Source organism: Pipistrellus kuhlii, unplaced genomic scaffold (assembly GCF_014108245.1).
Source record: "Pipistrellus kuhlii isolate mPipKuh1 unplaced genomic scaffold, mPipKuh1.p scaffold_m20_p_1, whole genome shotgun sequence".
NCBI classification, from domain to species: domain Eukaryota; kingdom Metazoa; phylum Chordata; class Mammalia; order Chiroptera; family Vespertilionidae; genus Pipistrellus; species Pipistrellus kuhlii.
In genome coordinates, this window is record NW_023425404.1 from 11,900,497 (window position 1) to 11,920,405 (window position 19,909).

Sequence of the window (19,909 nt, forward strand, 5' to 3'; positions counted from 1 at the left end):
TGTACCACAGTTTTCTAATCCACTCATCGGCTGATGGACATTTAGGCTGTTTTCAAATCTTAGCTATTGTAAATTGTGCTGCTATGAACATAGGGGTGCATATATCCTTTCCGATTGGGGTTTCTGTTTTCTTGGGATATAGTCCTAGAAGTGGTATTACTGCAGTGGTTCTCAACCTTTCTAATGATGCAACCCTTTAATACAGTTCCTCATGTTGTGTTGACCCCAACCACAAAATTATTTTTGTTGCTACTTCATAACTGTAATTTTGCTACTGTTATGAATTGTAATACAAGTATCTCTGTGTTCTGATGGTCTTAGGCAACCCTGCTAGCGGTTGGGGTCACCACAAGTTCGATGAGGATGATAATGAGTCCCATTTTGAATATGCTGAATTTGACAGGAGACATGTCCAGAGAGAGAAACTCTGTAGGCAAATGGATGCATGCATAGGTCATGAGATACAATTTGAGGAGTCAACATCATGATGGTGGTTTATGCCAACAACTAGGTATGAGTGCTATGTGTTAGACGAGGATGAAAAGGAGCACTGAGAAACCAAGAGTTAATTTGGTGAAATGATTCATGTTTTTCTCTCTTTTATTGTGTTGTTTGTTAAAAGGTAAAACAACAAAATGAAAGCAAAACAACTTTACCACACGAACTGGAGCATGATGTTTGGTCCTTTCCCTAGCTGAAGGACAAGTAGCTCGAAGAGGTGGGGAGACTATAAGACTCACATGAGCAGGGCTCAAGGGGAGCCCCTGGACTGCCCAGATGAAAAACAGGACTATTTGAACAAAAACAACTATTAGAAAAACTCGACAATTTGTGAACATGCGCCATAAAGTTCGTGTTTGCTTGGCGTACTTATCAAAACCTTGGGGAAAAGACCACACTTTTAAGATCTTCAAAAGTCAATTACTATTAACTTTTTACCTTTCTAAAAATTTACATTAAAAATATATTATTTTTATTTATTTCAGAGAGGAAGGGAGAGAAAGAGGAAAATAGGGAAAGAGAGAGAGAGAGCGAGAGAGAAACATCAGTGATGAGAGAGAATAATTGATTGGCTGCCTCCTGCATGCCCTCTACTGGGGATGGAGCCTGCAAACCAGGCATAAGCCCTGACAGGGAATCGAACCATGACCTCCTGATTTATAGGTGGATGCTCAACCACTGAGCCACACAGACTGAACAAAATGTATACTTATAGAAAAAATTTATACTTGCTTCATATATCAAAAAACCAAAGGACAAATATACAAAGTAGGAACCACTGCATTTTTCTGAGCACACATTTTCCCATACCAGATACATTCCAGGTCTTGAAGGTGGATTCTGCAATCTTGAATCCTGGGGTGGTAGATGATCAGACATCTGTGGCTCAGATCCAAAGTCTTTCATCTTTTGATACTGTTCTTTCTGTTCCCTGTAAACAAATAAAATTGCCATTGTACATGAGGCATGTATACTCCATTCCTAAATGACTACAATTAATATATTAAGAGACCTAAAAATCTTGTTCTAAAATCCTCTACAGTTTTCACAGAGCACCTCCAGGGTAACACCACTCTCTTGCCTTGATGTAGCTAACTGATCAGACATCTACAACCTATAAATAATTATAAATTATTGAAGATCTTCAAGGACAGATGCTACAACCTGCAACTCATTAGTTTATTCTAATATTTCATTTACTTGTCATGTTTTTTTTCCATCCAATCAAAAGCTCTCTTGCCACTTTTTGTTCAATATTCTTTATTTAGTCCAGAGTTTGCAAAATGGTGGCCAATGGACCGCTATGACCTGGAAAGATTTTTTTGAATTTGGCGTTCACATCAGTTTTCAAAATCTGAATTAGTTGCCCTTATTTACAAAGCAAAGTATCTTATATAGAAATTCAAATGTTAAAGAGATTTGGTAACAATGGGCCTACATTCCCCACATGCCAACAATTAGCTGAGTAGAGTAGTGGCTGCCCATTTTAGACAAAGACCTTTTGCCACTATCACTCATTTTTGTTACCTGTCAGTTTCTTGTGAGTATTTTAGTTAATGGCCTCTGCTGTGTATGGTGATAACAATGGTCAGTCTACACCTTTGAAAACAACACTTTATATTCCTAAAGAGTAATTATGTAACTCTTCAAGTTTTTTTTAAAATGTCTGGTGAAATTCCTTTTCCTTTTCCTTAAGATGTCCACCTTAAACACATGTAACCTGTCCCCACCTTTTACAATATTCTCCCTGCATTTGTAAAATATAGTGATCCAAATGGATTCAAGTATATAAAAAATATTATTTTATGCCTTGTGTAAATTATGACTTTATACCAACACAACATAGCTTTCTTATATTCAACTGTGACCACTTTTATCCATCATTTCACATGTTTTGTTTAATTATGTTTTTGTTGCCTAGAAAGAGCTTTTAAAAAAGAATGATGAAGAAGCACTTTTTATTCAGCATTTCTTTGCAAAGCGATAATGGAAGGAAAAGGAAAATTTTAAAAGAAAAGGAAAGAAACTTTGGCAGATTAGCAACACCAATCAGCTTGGTGTTCTCAAAAAACAAAATAGATTTTAGAGTTGGACAGACTATATTTGAATTCTGGATCTGCCACTTTTTAGCCAAGTGGACTTAAACTCTCTGAGCCTCAGTGTCATTTATGAAGTGGGAATAATACTACTTATTCTTTACAGGCCATTGAGATATAAGGATTTGAGATAGGAGGATTGAGGTAATATATGCTAAATTACTAGCACAGTAACTAGCACACAGATTGTTAAATTAAAGGTGTCTATAATTAAAAGTGAGTTGTATAGTAGCTAAATATTCCAGGGTATGCTTTCCATACCATTAATAATCTGGAAAAGTTAAACCTCATAGAAAGCTTTTGTTATAATTTCAATTGGTATAAACCACAAATATAGACCAGAATTGAATAATGAAAGAAACATAATACATTGTCATATATAAAAAACTAACCATTAATTTATTTTCTCAAAACACAGCTAATTCCTACAAAACAACTAAAAAAAACTTACAATCTGCCAATGACACCTAAATTCTTATCTTAGCAGATAACTGGTTTAAGGATAAAACAATTTACACAAAGCACTTAGAACAGTTCCTGGCACACCATAAGCATACAATAAATGTTAGCTTTTGCTACTACATGGAAAGCTATAGATACCTATACATACATAGTAAGTTGCCTGTAAGTTAAGAAATCCAAATTCTATTCTCCACCTCACAAAGAAAATACTTAATTAAGTATAAATAAGTAACATCCTGAGTAGAGATAATCAGCTTCTAATTATAATGAAAGATAAAACATCCCCAAAAGTATCAATGATTAGACAAATCTGAGGATGCTTGCAGGTAAACCATTCTTAGCTTCAACAGAGAAAAATAAAGAGTTCTCACAGCATTTTCCAAAGTTATATCAAAGATTAATGAATATGAAGTCTATCAGATCTAATAAAGAACAACAAACTGCCTCCTAGGAAAAAACAGGGTGTTACATATGAGCTCTGAAATCCAGAGCACTAGAAAGTTGAAGTTTGACACTTGAAACATGCACAGGCATAGCATGTCAGCAACACATCTATAAAAGCCAAGAATGGCCATCAAATTTTCACATTTCAGAACATAAATTTATAATTAACACAGTTCCTAAAAACCCATCCAAACCCTAAAACAGCACGGAATGACCAGAGATATAATTAAAATTATGTGATAAGAACTTGAAGTAAAATTAATTCCATTCAAATATATCACATTTTTAAAAAGCAGTCTGAATGTGGCTTTGACTAAAAGAAATGATCGTAAGTAGTCAACTTACCGAAGCATTTTCAGTTCTTGTGCAGCTTTCAAAATGATTTCGTGCTGCCTCTGACTGAGAACCATTACCCCTCCAAGGCCTTGGTCAGAGTCTAAATTTGCATCCGACCCCATCATTTCAGAAGAATGATGTGAGGAGGGCATGTGTTCCGAAATGGGGGAATGTCTATCCACATCAGATGGGTACCATCTGTCTGACAACCGTTCTCTTTCCCAGTCCATTCTGTCAGGAATATAATCTCGCTTTTCCTGCCACGTATCTCCTCTTTCTGGATACTCTCGGATCCTCAACTCACCCCTATTACGGAAATCTCGATCATACCCATGGTCTCGATTTCTTTCTTCTCTCCATCTATCATCCCGATATCTATCCAAAGGTGGAAGAGGTGGGAGGGGTGGTAAAGGTGGAAGAGATGGAATATCCCGTTCACGGAACTGTGATTCTTGTTCATCCAGTGGTCTCCCATAATCTCTGTCCCACTCATTATCCAAATCTCTATCATACATATCCATGGGTCTTCCAATCCGATCCACATCCCTGTCCAAGTCCCTGTCCATTTCCCTACTGTAGTCCTCATCCATATCCTGATCTCTCTCCCAATCATCCCACCAAGGGCCTCGCCTATCTCCATCATGCGATCGAGATGGTGGTGCCGAGAACCTGTCCTCTCGGTTATATGGGTCTAATGTATCATCTCGATAGTCACGTTCACTTTCTCTCCAGTATCGCTCTCTATCCCAATCATCAAGTCTTTCTCGTTCCATTGGAGCATTTCTACCATCTAGTGGGAACTCTTCATGTCCTCTCTCTTCTCCATGGTTCCATGGAGCCCTAGGTGGCTCATCTCGGTGATATGGATACATTTTTTCCCCACCATCTCCTAGTTCTGGTCTAAATGGACCTCTGTCACGACCAAAATCTGGTCTTCCCAGTCCCCTTTCCCGACTGCCAGGCCCTCGAGGTGGTGGCCCCCTCTCCCTGCTCCCAGCACTTCGAGGTGGTACTCTCTCCCTGCTCCCAGCTCTTCGAGGGGGTCCTCTCTCCTGACTTCCAGCCCTCCGAGGTGGTCCCCTTTCTCGGCTGCCAGCTCTACCCTTGTCTTGGCTACCTTGCAGACCACCTGGCACTTTCTCCCAGCTGCTTCCTGGTCTCACCAACCCTCTCTCCCGACTGCCTTCTCCTCTGTTCATCTTCTCTCGACTGTCTTCTCTTTTACCCATCACCTTATCATGAAAGTCTTCTTGCTTGACCAACCCTAGGTCACAGCTGATTACCTGGCCTGGACCGCTATTTACTAGTTCTTTATCCTGTGTGTCTTCCATTCTGCTTTGCCCAGGACCTCTGTAAGATGAGCTGCTGCCTTGATTGCTTTCTAACCTATTATCTCTGTTATCTGGCCGAGGCAGCCCTTTATCTTGGTTATTTTCTGAATGGGGCAGACCAATACCTAAAGGTTTAAAATCATTATCTGTGTTTAATGATGATGATGTTGCTACTATTGCTCCTCCCTCCATCCCCCCCATTTCTGAGGGAAAAGTAGATTGAGTAGGTACAGGTTTATTTGCAAGGGATACAGGCTGAGTAACAGCTTGGGTTTTGTCCATTTGAGTCTCCATACTCTGAGAATTCTGGTCCCATTTAGAAGGCTCTATGGGCACTTCCGAGACTTCGCTTTTAGGTGGCTCTTGTTGAGAGTCGCTTAGATTCTCATTTGCCTGAGCCGCCTTGGCATACTTTACATCTGCACCAATGGATAATGCAGCTGATTGCATGTTTAAATTCTTCTGCTGGTTACTATTGGTGTCTGCTAATGGTTCTTTGTTTCCTGAAAGAGGTTCTGCTTGTGACTTATGTTGCTGCTGATGTTGCTGTCCCAAAGCTGGTTTGGGGCCTTTCCATTGTGGTCCACTTTGTCGAGGACTTAGGGATGTATTGGGGGTAATATAAAACTGAGATGCTGGCCCCCGGGGAATCATTCCCCATTTGCTTTTAATGCCCTCTGCTGGGTGACCTTCATATCTGGGTCTTGGCTCATCGGGGCGATTTCCTTCAAAACGAGGCCCTTTGGGTCTCGGTCCTTCACACCTTGACCCTAAATCCTCAAATCTTCGAGGACCATCAAATCTACAAGTAAAACAAAAGATATTACTCAAGACAGTAAAGCAGAAAAAAAAATTCTCCATGTAAGAATATTTAAGGCAATCTTGCCTTATAATTTGTTTACAACAATGACTCTTTCAGTCATTAAACAAATCCTGAGATATATATATATATATATATCTTAGAACCAGCATGCTGAAGCGGCAGTACTCTGAAGGCCTTAGGACAGGCTTTGGAAATCATGTCAGTTTTATCTAATTCACTTCGACACATCTCCTGCAGCAAGTCACTGATGTACTGAACCGTTAAAAAAAGAAAAAAACAAAAAACAAAAGAAAAACATCACACAATTATAAACGCTGTGCCTTAGTAGACAGAAAAGTCCACTAATTTTAATGGGGAAAAAAAATTCCAAGCTATCTTCAAGAGTACTTTTAGAATTAAAATATCACTAAACACTATGAAACAACCAACAAGGTAATATAGGATGTTGATAAATATTGTTGGAGCTAACATTATTATTTTAACTGATTGACAAAAGTTTTAAAAAACCAGCAGCCAGCCATATTTTCAGAGTGTGTCCTGACATTTTAAAGTCTGGACAGAGATGTTTTTGCTATGGACCCACTCAATGATTCAGTAAATATTTAGTGCACATTTTTAATGCACATCCCCTATCAGGTACTACACTACATTCAAGGGCTATATGAATAAGATGTTATCTGTGTCCCGAAAGGGTTTGCAATCAAGGAGAAACAGACGATAAAAGTAAATATGTGCTTAAAAGTGCAATAACTAAAGTCTGCCTGAATATAATAATGGAGGCAGAGGAAAGAATTGTCAATTCTACCAGGGTAGTGGTGGGGTGCTATTCAATAAATGCTTACATTAAGTCTTGAAAGACAAATTCTCTCAGATCAGGCTAACAGAATATGTTGGAGATGAGAGGAGTGAGAGGCAAGGGCATCTCAGGCTAAGGAAGTATTCTGAGGAAAGGCAGAGAAACACATAACAGCAGAGCATGTACGAAAATGCAAAAGTGCAGCATGGCTGAAACAAAGAGGAGCCAGAGTCAGGGAGTGCGGGGGAAGGAGTAGGAAAGCAGTGTATTAAGAGATAAGGTAAAATGGCAGGCAAGAGTCAATGTCCAGAAGATTTTGACTACCTTTTATGGCAAACACTACTGGTGTTCCTCCAGTATTCATTCCCCCTTTTCTACAATAATTGAGCTTCTCCACTTGTAACTGGACACAAGGCCAGCCAAACTAAAGAGTTACTTTCCCAAACCCTCTTGCAGCTAGAACTTGTAGCCATGTTCTGGGCAATGGGCTGAGAATGAAAATGATTTACACATCCTTCTGGGTTGTATTCTTAAAGGGCACGGTTTCCTCCTTCATCATTTCCCTTTTCATGCTAGCTCTGACACAGAAGTGAAATTATCTTGGCCCATGTAGTTGAGAACAACATAGTAAGGAATGTTGAAATAACAAACCAGAAGAAATCTGGATTCCTGATACTGTAGAGCCATCATATAAGTCCGGAGAGGAAAAAAACTTCTAACTTGTTAAAGCCATGTGACTGGATTTCTGTTACAACAGATAAATTAATTTGGCTAGGTAAGAATTGGGAATTGCCTAGAGCCACTAAATATGGTCTGATTTAAAAAAAAAAAAAAAAAAAAAAAAAAAAAAGATTGCTCTAGCTGAAACCGGTTTGGCTCAGTGGTAGAGCATCGGTCTGCGGACTGAAAGGTCCCAGGTTCGATTCTGGTCAGGGGCATGTACGTTGGTTGCGGGCACATCCCCGGTAGGGGGTGTGCAAGAGGCAGCTGGTCGATGTTTTTCTCTCATCGATGTTTCTAGTTCTCTATCTCTCTCCCTTCCTCTTTGTAAAAAAATAAAATAAAAAATCAATAAAATATATTAAAAAAAAAAAGATTGCTCCAGCAGAAAAGTTGCAGATGAATAGGTGGGAAGAGCCTATTGTAGAAAGTGAAGGTAAAGTCTCCTGTTTTAAGGCGGTGACTGACTTGAGGATGAAGAGGAGAAGATACAAGAGAGAGATATAAAGGAAGCTACAACATATAAGATTGAAAATAATTTTTTTCTATAAGATTTTATTTGAGCCAAATTGATGACAATTGTCAGGAAGCAAGATCTCAAATGCTCCCTAAAACAGAACTTTCTTTTTTTAAAAAAACATATTTTTTATATATATTTTATTGATTTTTTACAGAGAGGAAGAGAGAGGAAGAGAGAGTTAGAAACATCAATGAGAGAGAATCATCGGTCAGCTGCCTCTTGCACACCCCCTACTGGGGATGTGCCTGCAACCAAGGTACCTGCTCTTGACCAGAACTGAACCAGGGACCTTTCAGTCTGCAGGCCGAAGCTCTATCCACTGAGCCAAACCGGTTTGGGCCAGACAGAACTTTCTAACAGGTGGGATTTAAATGATAATGGAAAGGAAAGAATTTAGAATGATTCCAAATTTCTGGCTTAGGTGCCTGAGTGGATAGCTATGCCTTTTATGGGAAATAGGTTCTTCTTTCATTTATTTGGGAAATCAATGAAGAGTACTAAATTAAGTTTCAGCAAAATATTTCCTATCCCTGTGACATTGGTTTTGCTGGTCTAGTACCCTAGTTTCAAAGGGAGAAATGCTCCCATCAATACAAGGACACAATGAGTCTACTAAACTCAAGTTGAGACTGATACCTGGTCATTTTGGGTTCTGAGTCAATAGACAAAGAAAAGAGTTACTAAACTGGCTGAGGGGGTGGGGGGGAACTGGTAGAGGGGAAGGATTGATCCTGACTTTCAAGGCAAAATTGGGTTACTACTATACAATGAGGGTAAGGAGGAATATGTCTGGAATACAGATCCTCTAGGACACCTTAGTACTTCCATGTCCTGTGATTAAAGTCAGTGGAAAACTACAGTAACATAAGTTAGGCAGACTGCAAATAGCCCAGACCTTCAAAGAATGAATATTTGGGTCACCCACTAGGCAAGAAACCAGGACCAGCTGAGGTACTTGCTGAGAGCAAAAGGAATATGGAAAGGGTAGTGAAAGAAGGTAGTTATAAAAACTATGATCACATGACCAATTGTAGAAATAAGGACAGTGATAAGATATGAATATTTCTTCCTTAATTTGATATTATATGCTTAAATATATACATTAGTCAAAAATGTTTGGTTAATGTTTCTTCTTTATCATCAAAAATAAGATACAGCAATAATAGTTACTTTTCTATTTGTTACAGAATATCAAAGAGGGAGTATGAATCAGAAGAATGAAGATATCCCAAAAACAAACAAAAAAAGGGGAGGTAACTTTATATCCTTTTCTGGGAAAACGGTTAGAATGTTTTTGGTTTTCCGGGAATATTTCATGCTAGGTGCAAAAATCTCCTAATCAGAAACATAAAAAAGGGAACTCCGGGAAACATACTTCAGCCTAGCCAAGTTGACACTTTATAGTCATAACAATTTAAAAGTATATAAACCCACTAAAAACAAAAAAGGGGCCACCAGCAGATGAGAATTTTGTTTTAAATTCTGAAAGAATGCACACACATGAGTGGTAACATATGGAGCAGGAAAAAGCTACAGCTTAGAGTGCTGGTAACAGAAGGTGGGGCTGGCTTGCCCATAAAACCCCAGAGAGGTCAGGATTCTCAGTTACCAGAGATGCTGGGGAGGGCAAAGTACGACTTCTTGCTTGACATTCCCTAAAAATATATAAATTAAAATCTACATTCAGATCCATCAATCAGCCTTTTCCTAGGCTGAAAATCTGTAAATTCTTGAATTGGAGGGTCCTATAGCATTAGTATTTTGTCCTATCACCTAAAACAAAGCCTAACAGTTTGTGAGCTCCCTGCCCGAGAGCTCCCAATCAGCTTATCAGTGTCTCCCCATTCTCACATAGAAATGGACAACCAAGGATCACTAGATATTTGAGGAATGTCTCCAAAATGAAAGAGACCAAAGATAAACAGTACACAAATCTGGAGAAAACAGAGATAATACAAAAAATAAACAAAACAAAACAAACAACAACAACAAAACACACCCACAAAACAGAACAGAACAGAAAAAAAACAAACTAAAAACCCCCACTCCTAAATTGGCATCTTCAGAGAGTATCTACAAACCAAGAAAAAATAGCTATATGTAAAAGGGATCAGAACCAAAAGAACTTCAGAAAATGTTTTATTTCTCAAAATAAAAAAGTGCAATAAAATGATTAAAAGTATCTCAGAAAATGCAACAAAATGAGAGAGAAAAATAAACAAATATTATCAATCCAGCAGGATCCAAAATTCTACTAGGGAGTCCCAAAAACAGAAAACAAGACAAAAAATTATAGAAGAAATAGCACAAAGAAATTTCCCAGAGTTAAAGAGATTCTAATCTCCATACAGTAAGAGCCTAGTTCACTCAGTATCCAGTATAACTAACAAAACAAAGCAATAACAACAAATCACTAAAATTTTAGATACCAGGAATAAATCCTGGCCGGTGTGGCTCAGTTGGTTGGAGCACTGTCCCATACATTGAAAGGTCGTGGGTTTGATTTCTGGTCAGGGCACATATCCAGGTTGTGGGTTTGATCACCAGTTGGGGTGCATGAGGGAGGCAACCAATTGATGTTTCTCTTTCTCCCTTTCTGTTCCCCTCTCTCTAAAGTCAATAAAAATATATCCTCGGGTGAGAGTTTAAAAAATAAAATTAGAGAACCAGAAATATAATAAAGTTTCTGGCAGTAAGGAAAAGTCATCTAAAAACAAAAAGAATTGGAGTAGCAGCACAACAGCTGTACTAAGTGACAGAAGGAAATAGAACAATGACTTAAAAACCTTGAGGAATAATTATGTTCAACTTCAAATTCCATATCCAAAGTATTATCACATGTGAGGTTAAATAAAAGACATTTGCAGACATGCAAGGACTCAGAAAATTCACCCTCAATATACAGTTTCTTAGTAAATTATTTGAGCATGCACTCAAGGAAAAGGAAGCACTAACCCACAAACAGGAAGCCATGAGATTCAATAAACAGTGTATCCAAATCCAGGAGGATAGTCAAGGGAAATATGAGAGTAACAGCTATATGGCAGATCTTGAGAGCAACCAACCAGCCAACCAGCCTAGGCAAAAGCAAGAGAATGCATGAATTTGGGAGAGAGATCTCCTCAAGAGTAATAGGTGTTTTGGGGGCTGGGGTTGAAGGATTATTTTTAAGATTTTGCAAAAAGAAAGATAACTGGAAATTCTGAAAAAAGTTATTACATGAAAGAAAATGTAATCACAGCACACTGCTTATCTCTACAACAAACAACATTGTTTACTGATGTATCAAAATAGTGACATAAACATATTGAGCAGATGGGGTTAGAGAATAGTATAAGAACTAATAAACCTTTATCAGAACAGGAAGTAAATATATAATACCTAAAAAGTGTAAGTCAAGAAAGTAGCAGCATATTTGTCAATGATATAAAAATAACTACCAAAAGAAACAGCTAAAGAACAAAAGATGATATTAGGAAACACATCTAGGTGGCTTTAAATAATGGATGGTTAATTTTCTTTCAACCTGTATGCATCACTTTGATAAAATGTAAAATGTAATTCTTTTGAGAGCACAGAGACAAGATTAGCCCTAATCATGAGAAAGTCTTCTTGTGAGTTTTAAGAAAGAAGATGAGGATAGTAAGGTAAAGGAAAGATAAAGGTAGGAAGCTGAGTTTTACTTGGCCTGAAAGGAATCTAAATTAAAGCTATAAAGAAAATGTTTGCTAAGATAGAGAAAGCAGCAGTAGGGGTCTATCCAAGAGAAGGCTTGGCACAGCTATTGTTGGGCAAGGGGAAAAGGAGACTTGTCAAAAGGAAGCATCCAAATGCTAAGAATGGAGACCACACATTTACAAAGAGCAAAAAGAATAAAGTTTCAGAGCTTATGATGGTTTGGTTCCTTTTCTTTAAGTTACTTTTGTTAATTCAAAGTGCCTGGAATGACATCTTAAATCATTAAAATTGTATAAAATCCTCTGCGTTATATTAATTCAGCAATTATTAGTTCATATAAGTGATAAGACTATCTTCTACAATGTTCAGAGTCATTAAAGAGCCTGTCAACACATTATCTTATATTAAAATCCATTTCTGAATATGAATGAACTGCCTTCCTAACTAAATTATGAATGCCCTGAGAATTTTATCCATAACTGCGACATATTAGGATAAGGAACACTTATTGTCAGGTACTGTGTTACTGCTGAAATAAAGCTCAGAGAGTTCAGAGTCCATAGAAAGAGTATGACAAGTAAATCAACAATTAGAACAAAATTTAATAAATCTGGGACATTTTGGTCTTGTTCACTGAAGTGTATCCCATTGTATGACTCAATGAAGGATCTCAACATATTACTGAAGTGCACTCAATTATTGAAGTGCAACCCTGGGGGCAGGAAAAACAGGAATTAGTAAAGCAAAAGTGATAGGAAAGGGATTCCAGACAAAGAGAAGAGCAAATATAAAGACCAAAGGAAAGGATAAAGGAAGCAGAAGCACTAAATGTGTGTAGTTAAGAAGAAAGAGAACATGGAAGAAAAGTTCTGCAAGCTTCATGCCTACACATACAATTTGTAGTTGCCATGAAAAGGTAACATGCTTTGCTTTCAGATTAAATTGCTAATCAACAGCCAAGGGTCATCATTTTATTTTTATTCTGGGAATCAGGAAATGTTAAACAAATTGAAATATATCTTCAACACTACATAGAAATGGCAATTATTTATCAATAGTGCACTTTCATATTTTCAAAGTTCAAGGATATTATGAAATCATAAAACTATCAAAACCTTTAAGATTTATAAAAGTAAAAAATTTTTAGGCTTTTGAAATAAATAATATTAAAAGATACTCATGTTAAAAGTATGTACAAAATAAAGCAAATTTTACACCAACACAATTAAATACTATGACTTTTTAACATATAAAATCATGTACTTGAAATAAAGAACAAACATAGTATCTATTCACTAAATACAATCACACAAAACACATGCATTGCACATTGATTAGATGGAAAAAAATAAACAAATATTTGAGGTTTAAATGTTCAGAAAATTTGTTTGTACAGTTAAGTATTTCAGAAACATTTAAAAAATAAAAACACTAAAACTAGGTATGAAACCACTAAAACTAGGAATAAAGACTTCAAAACTTGATATTAAAATACTCCAAATTGGGTGTGAAAACTTAAGAAGTATGAAAATTACAAATACATTAAACAAGTTGTTATCTGATTATCACCATGTTTATGTAAATATACTCAAATCAGCAGGCCAGGGGAATTACAACACATTAAATTTTGAAATCAAATTCCCTTTTGGTTTTCATGTGAAATAATGCCTATTTTCTAATCCAAGATCCTAAAATCAAAATACCCAAAAAATAAGTAAACACTATAAAGAGGAACCACCATGACAAATGGAAGCATAAAGAAAAGCTTCTTTAGTAGTCCCTTGCTCATCTTAGTGTGACAGCTACAGAATGAAAGAGGTTCGCAATTCCAGTATTAGGATCTTTGCTTCCTTTATGTTTAGTGCTTTTTGATTAAAGCCAATCAAAAAGTGGATGGGACTGATCAGAAGTCTTGATTTTTATAAAGATATCAATTCTTCCTCAAAATGGTCAATAGATTCTATAAAATCCCCATCAAATTCCAGCAGGTTTTTAAAATTGATAAGCGATTCTAAGCATTATATATGGGAAATAGAAAGGACCAAGAAAAGTCAAGACAATCTAAATCAAGGGTCATCCAACTATGTCCTATGGATCAAATCCAATTAATAATGACCTTTTTACATTTTTATTTTATTATTTTTTTAAATATATGTTTTATTGATTTTTACAGAGAGGAAGGGAGAGGGCTAGAGACCCAGAAACATTGATGAGAGAGAAACATCTATCAGCTGCCTCCTGCGGGCCACTGGGGATGTGCCCGCAACCAAGGTACATGCCCTTGACTAGAATCGAACCCAGGACCCCCTCAGTCTGCAGGCTGACACTCTATCCACTGAGCCAAACCAGCTAGGGCCCTTTTTACATTTTTAAAAGTTAAAAAGAAATAGAAAAGAAAGAAAAACATACTTAAAATTTTTTAATTGATTTTTTAGAAAGAGAAAAAAGGGAGATGGTGAGAGGGAGACGGGTACCGAGCCTGAAACCTGGGCATGTATCTGACTAGGAATTGAACCAGCAACCTTTGGTGCAAGGGATGATACCCCAATCAACTGAATCACAGCAGCCAGGGTTAAAAAAAAAAAAAATTTCCCCATATATTTTATTGACTTTAGAGGGGAACGGAGAGGGATAGATAGAAACATGAATGAGAAAGAAACATCACTAATTGGCTGTCTCCTGCACCCCTCTTATTGGGGATGGAGCCTGTAACCTGGGCATGTGCCCTGACTAAAAACAAACTAGTAACTTCTTGGTTTATGGGTTGAATCTCAACCACTAGGCCACACTAGCCAGGTGGGCTAGAAAAATATTTGTGAGAGATCAAACATGGTTTGCAAAGCATAAAAATATTTACCATGTGATCCTTCACAGAAAAAGTCTGCCAACCTCTGATCTAGAAAAACAATTGGAGGAATTAACTAAAAGATATCAAGGTTTATTATAAAGCTACAGTAATTAAAACCATGTGACACTTGGTGCAAGGACATAAAAATAAATCAAAGGTAGAGTCCAGAAACAAATCTATACATATCATTATTTATGAGAATTTTGACCCCTACCTCATACCATATATTAACAAAAAAGCCAATTCTATATGGATTAATTTTAAAATAAAACATAAAACAATAAAAGAAGATAAAATAGGATAATGTATTTACGGCTTTGGAGTGAACAAAGATTTCTTAAACAGGACACAAAAAAGCACTAAACATAACAGAAGCAAAGATCAATACATTAAAATTACAACTAAATATATTACGACTAAATTAAAATCAAGAATTTCTATTTATCAAAAGACATCATTAGTCCATGGAGCTCACTGATTGTAGTTTTTGAGGGTTTGTTTGTTTTTTAACAGTTCTATTTGCAGAGATTAATATTTTGTGATTTCTTTTCTTTTCTTTTTAATACTCACCTAAGGAGTGAGGATATTTTTTCCACTGATTTTTAGAGAGTGGAAGGGAGGGGAGTAGGAGAGGGAAACAGGGAGAAGGGGAGGGGAGAGACAGAAACATTGATGTGAGAGAGACACATCGATTGGCTGTCTCCCACACATGCCCAGACTGGGGACGGGAATTGAACCTACAACCCAAGTACATGTCCTTCAATGGAAATCAAATCCACTACTCTCTGGTATCCGTATCCAGACCAATGCTCTAACCAGTGAGCCAGCCAGGGTTTTTGTGACTTTTTTCTTACTGGCCTTCCAGGGAACAAAGAGAAAATTTACTTTATAAAAAACAGAACAAGCCCTAACCAGTTTGGCTCAGTAGATAAAGCGTTGGCCTGTGGACTGAAAGGTCCCAGATTCGATTCCGGTCAAGGGCATGTACCTTGGTTGCGGGCACATCCCCAGTGGGAGGTGTGCAGGAGGCAGCTGAACGATGTTTCTTTCTTATCGATGTTTCTAACTCTCTATCCCTATCTCTATCCCTCTCAGTAAAAATATCAATTAAAAAATATTTTTTAAAAAAGAACAAAATTCAAATTATCTTGCAATTACCATATGGATCCATTGGATCCTTTCACAAATCTAAGATGTTAGATCTTAAGTGATTTTTATTTTTTTCTAGATCTTGAAACATTTTGTGATTTCCTTATCTTAGAGTTCATTAATACTCATCATTACTTATTATTTATTTTCCCCAACTATGCCAAAAAAGATTGAAGTACAAAGACAACAAAAGAATGATAGAATTGCTAGAAGGATGAGGCAATAGTAAAATAAACTGTCACACCCGCTTGCTTTTAGGCTTCATTCAGCACAACTGAGAATTCAGAAAATTTCATCTCCTGACTATAAGGACAAAGAAAAGCAAAGTGACAAAGTTGTACCAAAACTATTACTGTGTTTCCCTGAAAATAAAACATCCTCCGAAAATAAGACCTATTTACAGGTTTCCTTCTGAGTGAAATATAAGGCATCCCCCTGAAAATAAGGCCCCCTCTAGGCTCTGTCTCAGCATGAAAATTAATTTACCGTACACTGGTCGCTAGGGCCGCCACGACTGATGTCTAGCAACCAGTAAAGCTATGTGGAGTCCTGACGTCACTGCTGTGTGGAGGCAGAGCGGAGGTCGGAGTGAGCGGTGAGCGAGGGGCGAGGGGCGAGGGGCAGGAGAGAGGAAACTCGCAGATGGGTGTAGAAGAACAGGAGGATTAGAGCGGACTGGATGCGGCGAAGGTGGTGAGTGCTGGTCTGTCTCTGGTAACACTACCTGATACTCGAGGCCGCTCTCATGATGACTGTGCTCCAGCCCAGATCCAGGCCCCAGCAAGCCCAGTGACAGTCCCCAGGCAGGCCCCAGGGGATAAATGTCTGATAAAGGGGTAGGGGGGATGTCTGGTGAAGGTGTTCAGTGGCACAGGGGTGGGGGGAGGGGGATCACTTAAAATGACACAGGAGAATCAGAGGGGGCAATCAAAATGACACAGGAGAATCAAAAGGGGTTACTAAAATGGTAATCCCCCCCTCTGATTCTCCTGTGCCATTTTGATTCCCTCCTCTGATCCCCCTATGTCATTTTAAGTGATCCTACTCCCCTCCATCTTGATACCCCAATTCCTTTTTTTTACCCCTAGAAATGAGCACAAAAAGCAAAAGCTACTCTGTGGAGTACAAGAAAGGAATAGTGAAAGACTCTTGGGGCCAAAATCTTACTGCTTTCTGCAAAGAGAAGATGTTGAGTATCCGATTGGTCCAAAAATGGCGAGCAGAGTATGGTAACCTCATTGAACAAGTGGACAAGGTAAATGCTAAAAAGCATAAGTGTGGATCAGGTCGGCAACCATTATTTTCTGAGCTGGAAGACCTGATCTGTAAATGGGTTGTTGACAGGAGAGCAAAGGCTTTGATTGTGAATAGGGCTCAGATTCAAGAATTTGCCCTTGCAATACACCACAGTTGACATAGCCCCCGAAGACTTCAAAGCATCACAACACTGGCTGGATAATTTCCTTCAGAGAAGTGAACTGTCTTTAAGAAGATCTACAACATTGTTTAGGTTGGAAGATACTCAAGTTATTAAGCGAGCACTTGCATTCAAGTCCTTTATTGATGATGCTGACTTCTCTAAATACAATCTTTCCAACATGATTGCTATGGATGAAACTGCAGTGTTTATGGACCAATCACCTCAAACAACAATTGAACAGCGGGGTGCTTCCTTAGTTTACATTCCCTCCACTGATTACGAAAGTGCACGTGTTTCCTGTATTTTGGCAATTCATCTGGATGGCACTAAAATCCCACCTTTAATCATTTCTAAGGGCAAGAAGGAAAAGATTGAACGTGTTTTGGGTGTTTTTATTCTTGAAATTGAAAAAGCTTGGGCCACACAAGCAGTTATAAGGAAGTGGGTTGATTTAATGCTGCTGCTTGTTATGCGAGGGAGCCAAAGAGGTCTGCTAGTCTGGGATGCAGCCAGCACTCACCGCGCTAAAGACATGAAGACATTTCTTCATGAAAGAAAAATAGATCAGATAATGATTCCCGCAGGAAATCTCCAGACTCTTGATATTGCAATAAACAAGCCATTCAAAGACAATTTGCGCATGGAAATTAATGACTGCATTGAAAATAGAATGGAAACTTTCTGAAACCTAAACTGCAAGAAGTTGTGACTTGGGTGAAGAATTCATTGCAAATGCACTGCGAGCAGGCTACACTGACAAAAAGAACTCATTTAAAGACAGTGCTATTGCTAAACATGAGAGATTTGGTCCACTGATTCTGAAAGAAATGGAGTCACAAGAAATTCACCAGGAAATTCAGGAATTGGATTGTTATGATGTTCCAGAAGATGATGACATGATTGTCACTGAATAAATGAGTAAATTCTTGATACTATAGGCTTCACAGTTTGTCTGGTTTGTGTTCACAACTACCGTACTACCGTACAGTATACAGGTAATAAATTTCCTTTATTTTCATTTAACAATAAATGTGTACCGTATTCTTCTTCATGGAAAAATAAGACATCCCCTGAAAATAAGACCTAGTGCATCTTTGGGAGCAAAAATTAATATAAGACACTGTCTTATATTAAGGGAAACAGGGTAGATGAATCAAAAGATAAATGTCCTTACAGCTGCACACTAGGCTCTAATAAAGATGTGAAATTTATCAGAAGTAAAATCTCCAGCCATATTTCTATACCATTAAACATCCATCAAGATGGCTAAAATTTAAAAGTTTAACAATACTAAGTATTGATGAGGATGCAAAAACAAACTGGAACACAGAATCACTGCTGGTGAGAATATAAATTAAAGCAACCACTTTGGAAAACTGTTTGACAAGATCTATCAAAGCAGAACATATACCTACCTATGATCAAGCAATTCCAATCTTTGGTATATATCTAAACAAAATTAAACATCCACACACATATGTGTATGCATTTAAGGTGAGACATATAGCACCAAAAGACACATAGCAGTATTTTCATAATAAAAAAAAAACTTAAATGACCATTAATATCAGAATGGATAGACTGTTGTATATTCATACAATAAAATATTGTACAGGAATGAGAATGAACAAACTACAGCTACACACAACATGGATGATCTCACAATAATATAATGTTATATGAAAGGTGCCACTCAAAAGAGTACATACAGTATAATTCCATTTATATAAAATTCAAAAACAGACAAAGCTAATCAGTGGTGTTAAAAGAGAATATGGGAAGGGACATCTAATACACTAGAATTTCTATTTCTTGATCTGAGTAGTAATAACACGGGTGCATCTACTTTGAACAAATTCACTAAGCTGTATTTACAATCATACCTGAGAGTGCTGACCAAAAAAGGGCTATTTAGAATATTATTTATAACGAAGTGTGAACTACCGTGTTTCCCTGAAAATAAGACATCCTCTGAAAATAAGACATCCTCCGAAAATAAGACCTAGCGCATGGAAAGATAAGACATCCCCTGAAAATAAGACCTAGTGCAACTTTGGGAGAAAAAATTAATATAAGACACTGTCTTATTTTCAGGGAAACAGGGTAGGTCTACAGTCCTCTTCCTCTGAAGGAGACTTGATGAACCAAAAGCCCTTCAAATGACAGTGAGCAATAAAGCAGGAGGAGGCTAGAACCAATGTTAGTGTGAAAAGAAAGGAATCTGAGTTTATGTGATGGCAGAGCAGAGTGGGTAAAGAAGGCTGAGAAAGAATACAAGAGGATCATCTTTAAATAAGTGCAGGAACATAATGTAAAAGAGAGAATAATTCATGATGTGTTGTATCATAAAAGTAGATCTAGAGTCAACAGGTAGAAGTTACAGTAATATATTTAGGGTAGTGTAAGAAATAAACTTTCCAAAAAACTGTCAGTGTTCAAGCAGAGCTCATCAATTGCTTGTCACAGGAAGTAAGTACACTGAACTATGAGAAGCCTTGGATTCTAATCCCATCTCAACTATTTGTTAGCTATGTCATCTGGGGAAATTTATTTATAACATCTCCAAAGCTCAGCTTCCTTATCTACTTACCTCAAGAGATCAATGAGAGGAATAAGGTAATATGCACAAGATGACAAACTAAAATACAACACAACCGTGAATTGCTATGAGGAGATACTGCATTATATCATTGCTAAGATCCTCCTAGCACCATAGCTATTAATTGTACCGTGAGACAAGAAAAAAACTTAAAATAGGTCCTAAATTTACAAACTTAAGATTTGG

The 19,909-nt window shown here is 37.5% G+C and overlaps 1 protein-coding gene across 8 annotated transcripts in view; it reads right to left on the reverse strand.

Moving 5' to 3' along the window:
* The window catches only part of YLPM1 (YLP motif containing 1), a 70,326-nt gene that overhangs the window by 24,641 nt on the left and 25,776 nt on the right, over positions 1-19,909 (reverse strand). For 6 of the 8 annotated variants that reach the window (XR_004986839.2, XM_036431306.2, XM_036431296.2 and 3 more), the window contains exons 5-6: positions 3,849-5,972; positions 1,312-1,432 (exon numbers count right to left, since the gene is read on the reverse strand). Coding sequence is in view for 7 of the 8 variants with exons in the window: in XM_036431306.2 (XP_036287199.1) it covers positions 1,312-1,432; positions 3,849-5,972 (2,245 nt within the window). In the remaining variant the exon portion in view is untranslated. The remainder of the gene's footprint in view (positions 1-1,311; positions 1,433-3,848; positions 5,973-19,909) is intronic. The other 2 variants (XM_045578661.1, XM_036431348.2) reach the window with 2 other exon arrangements.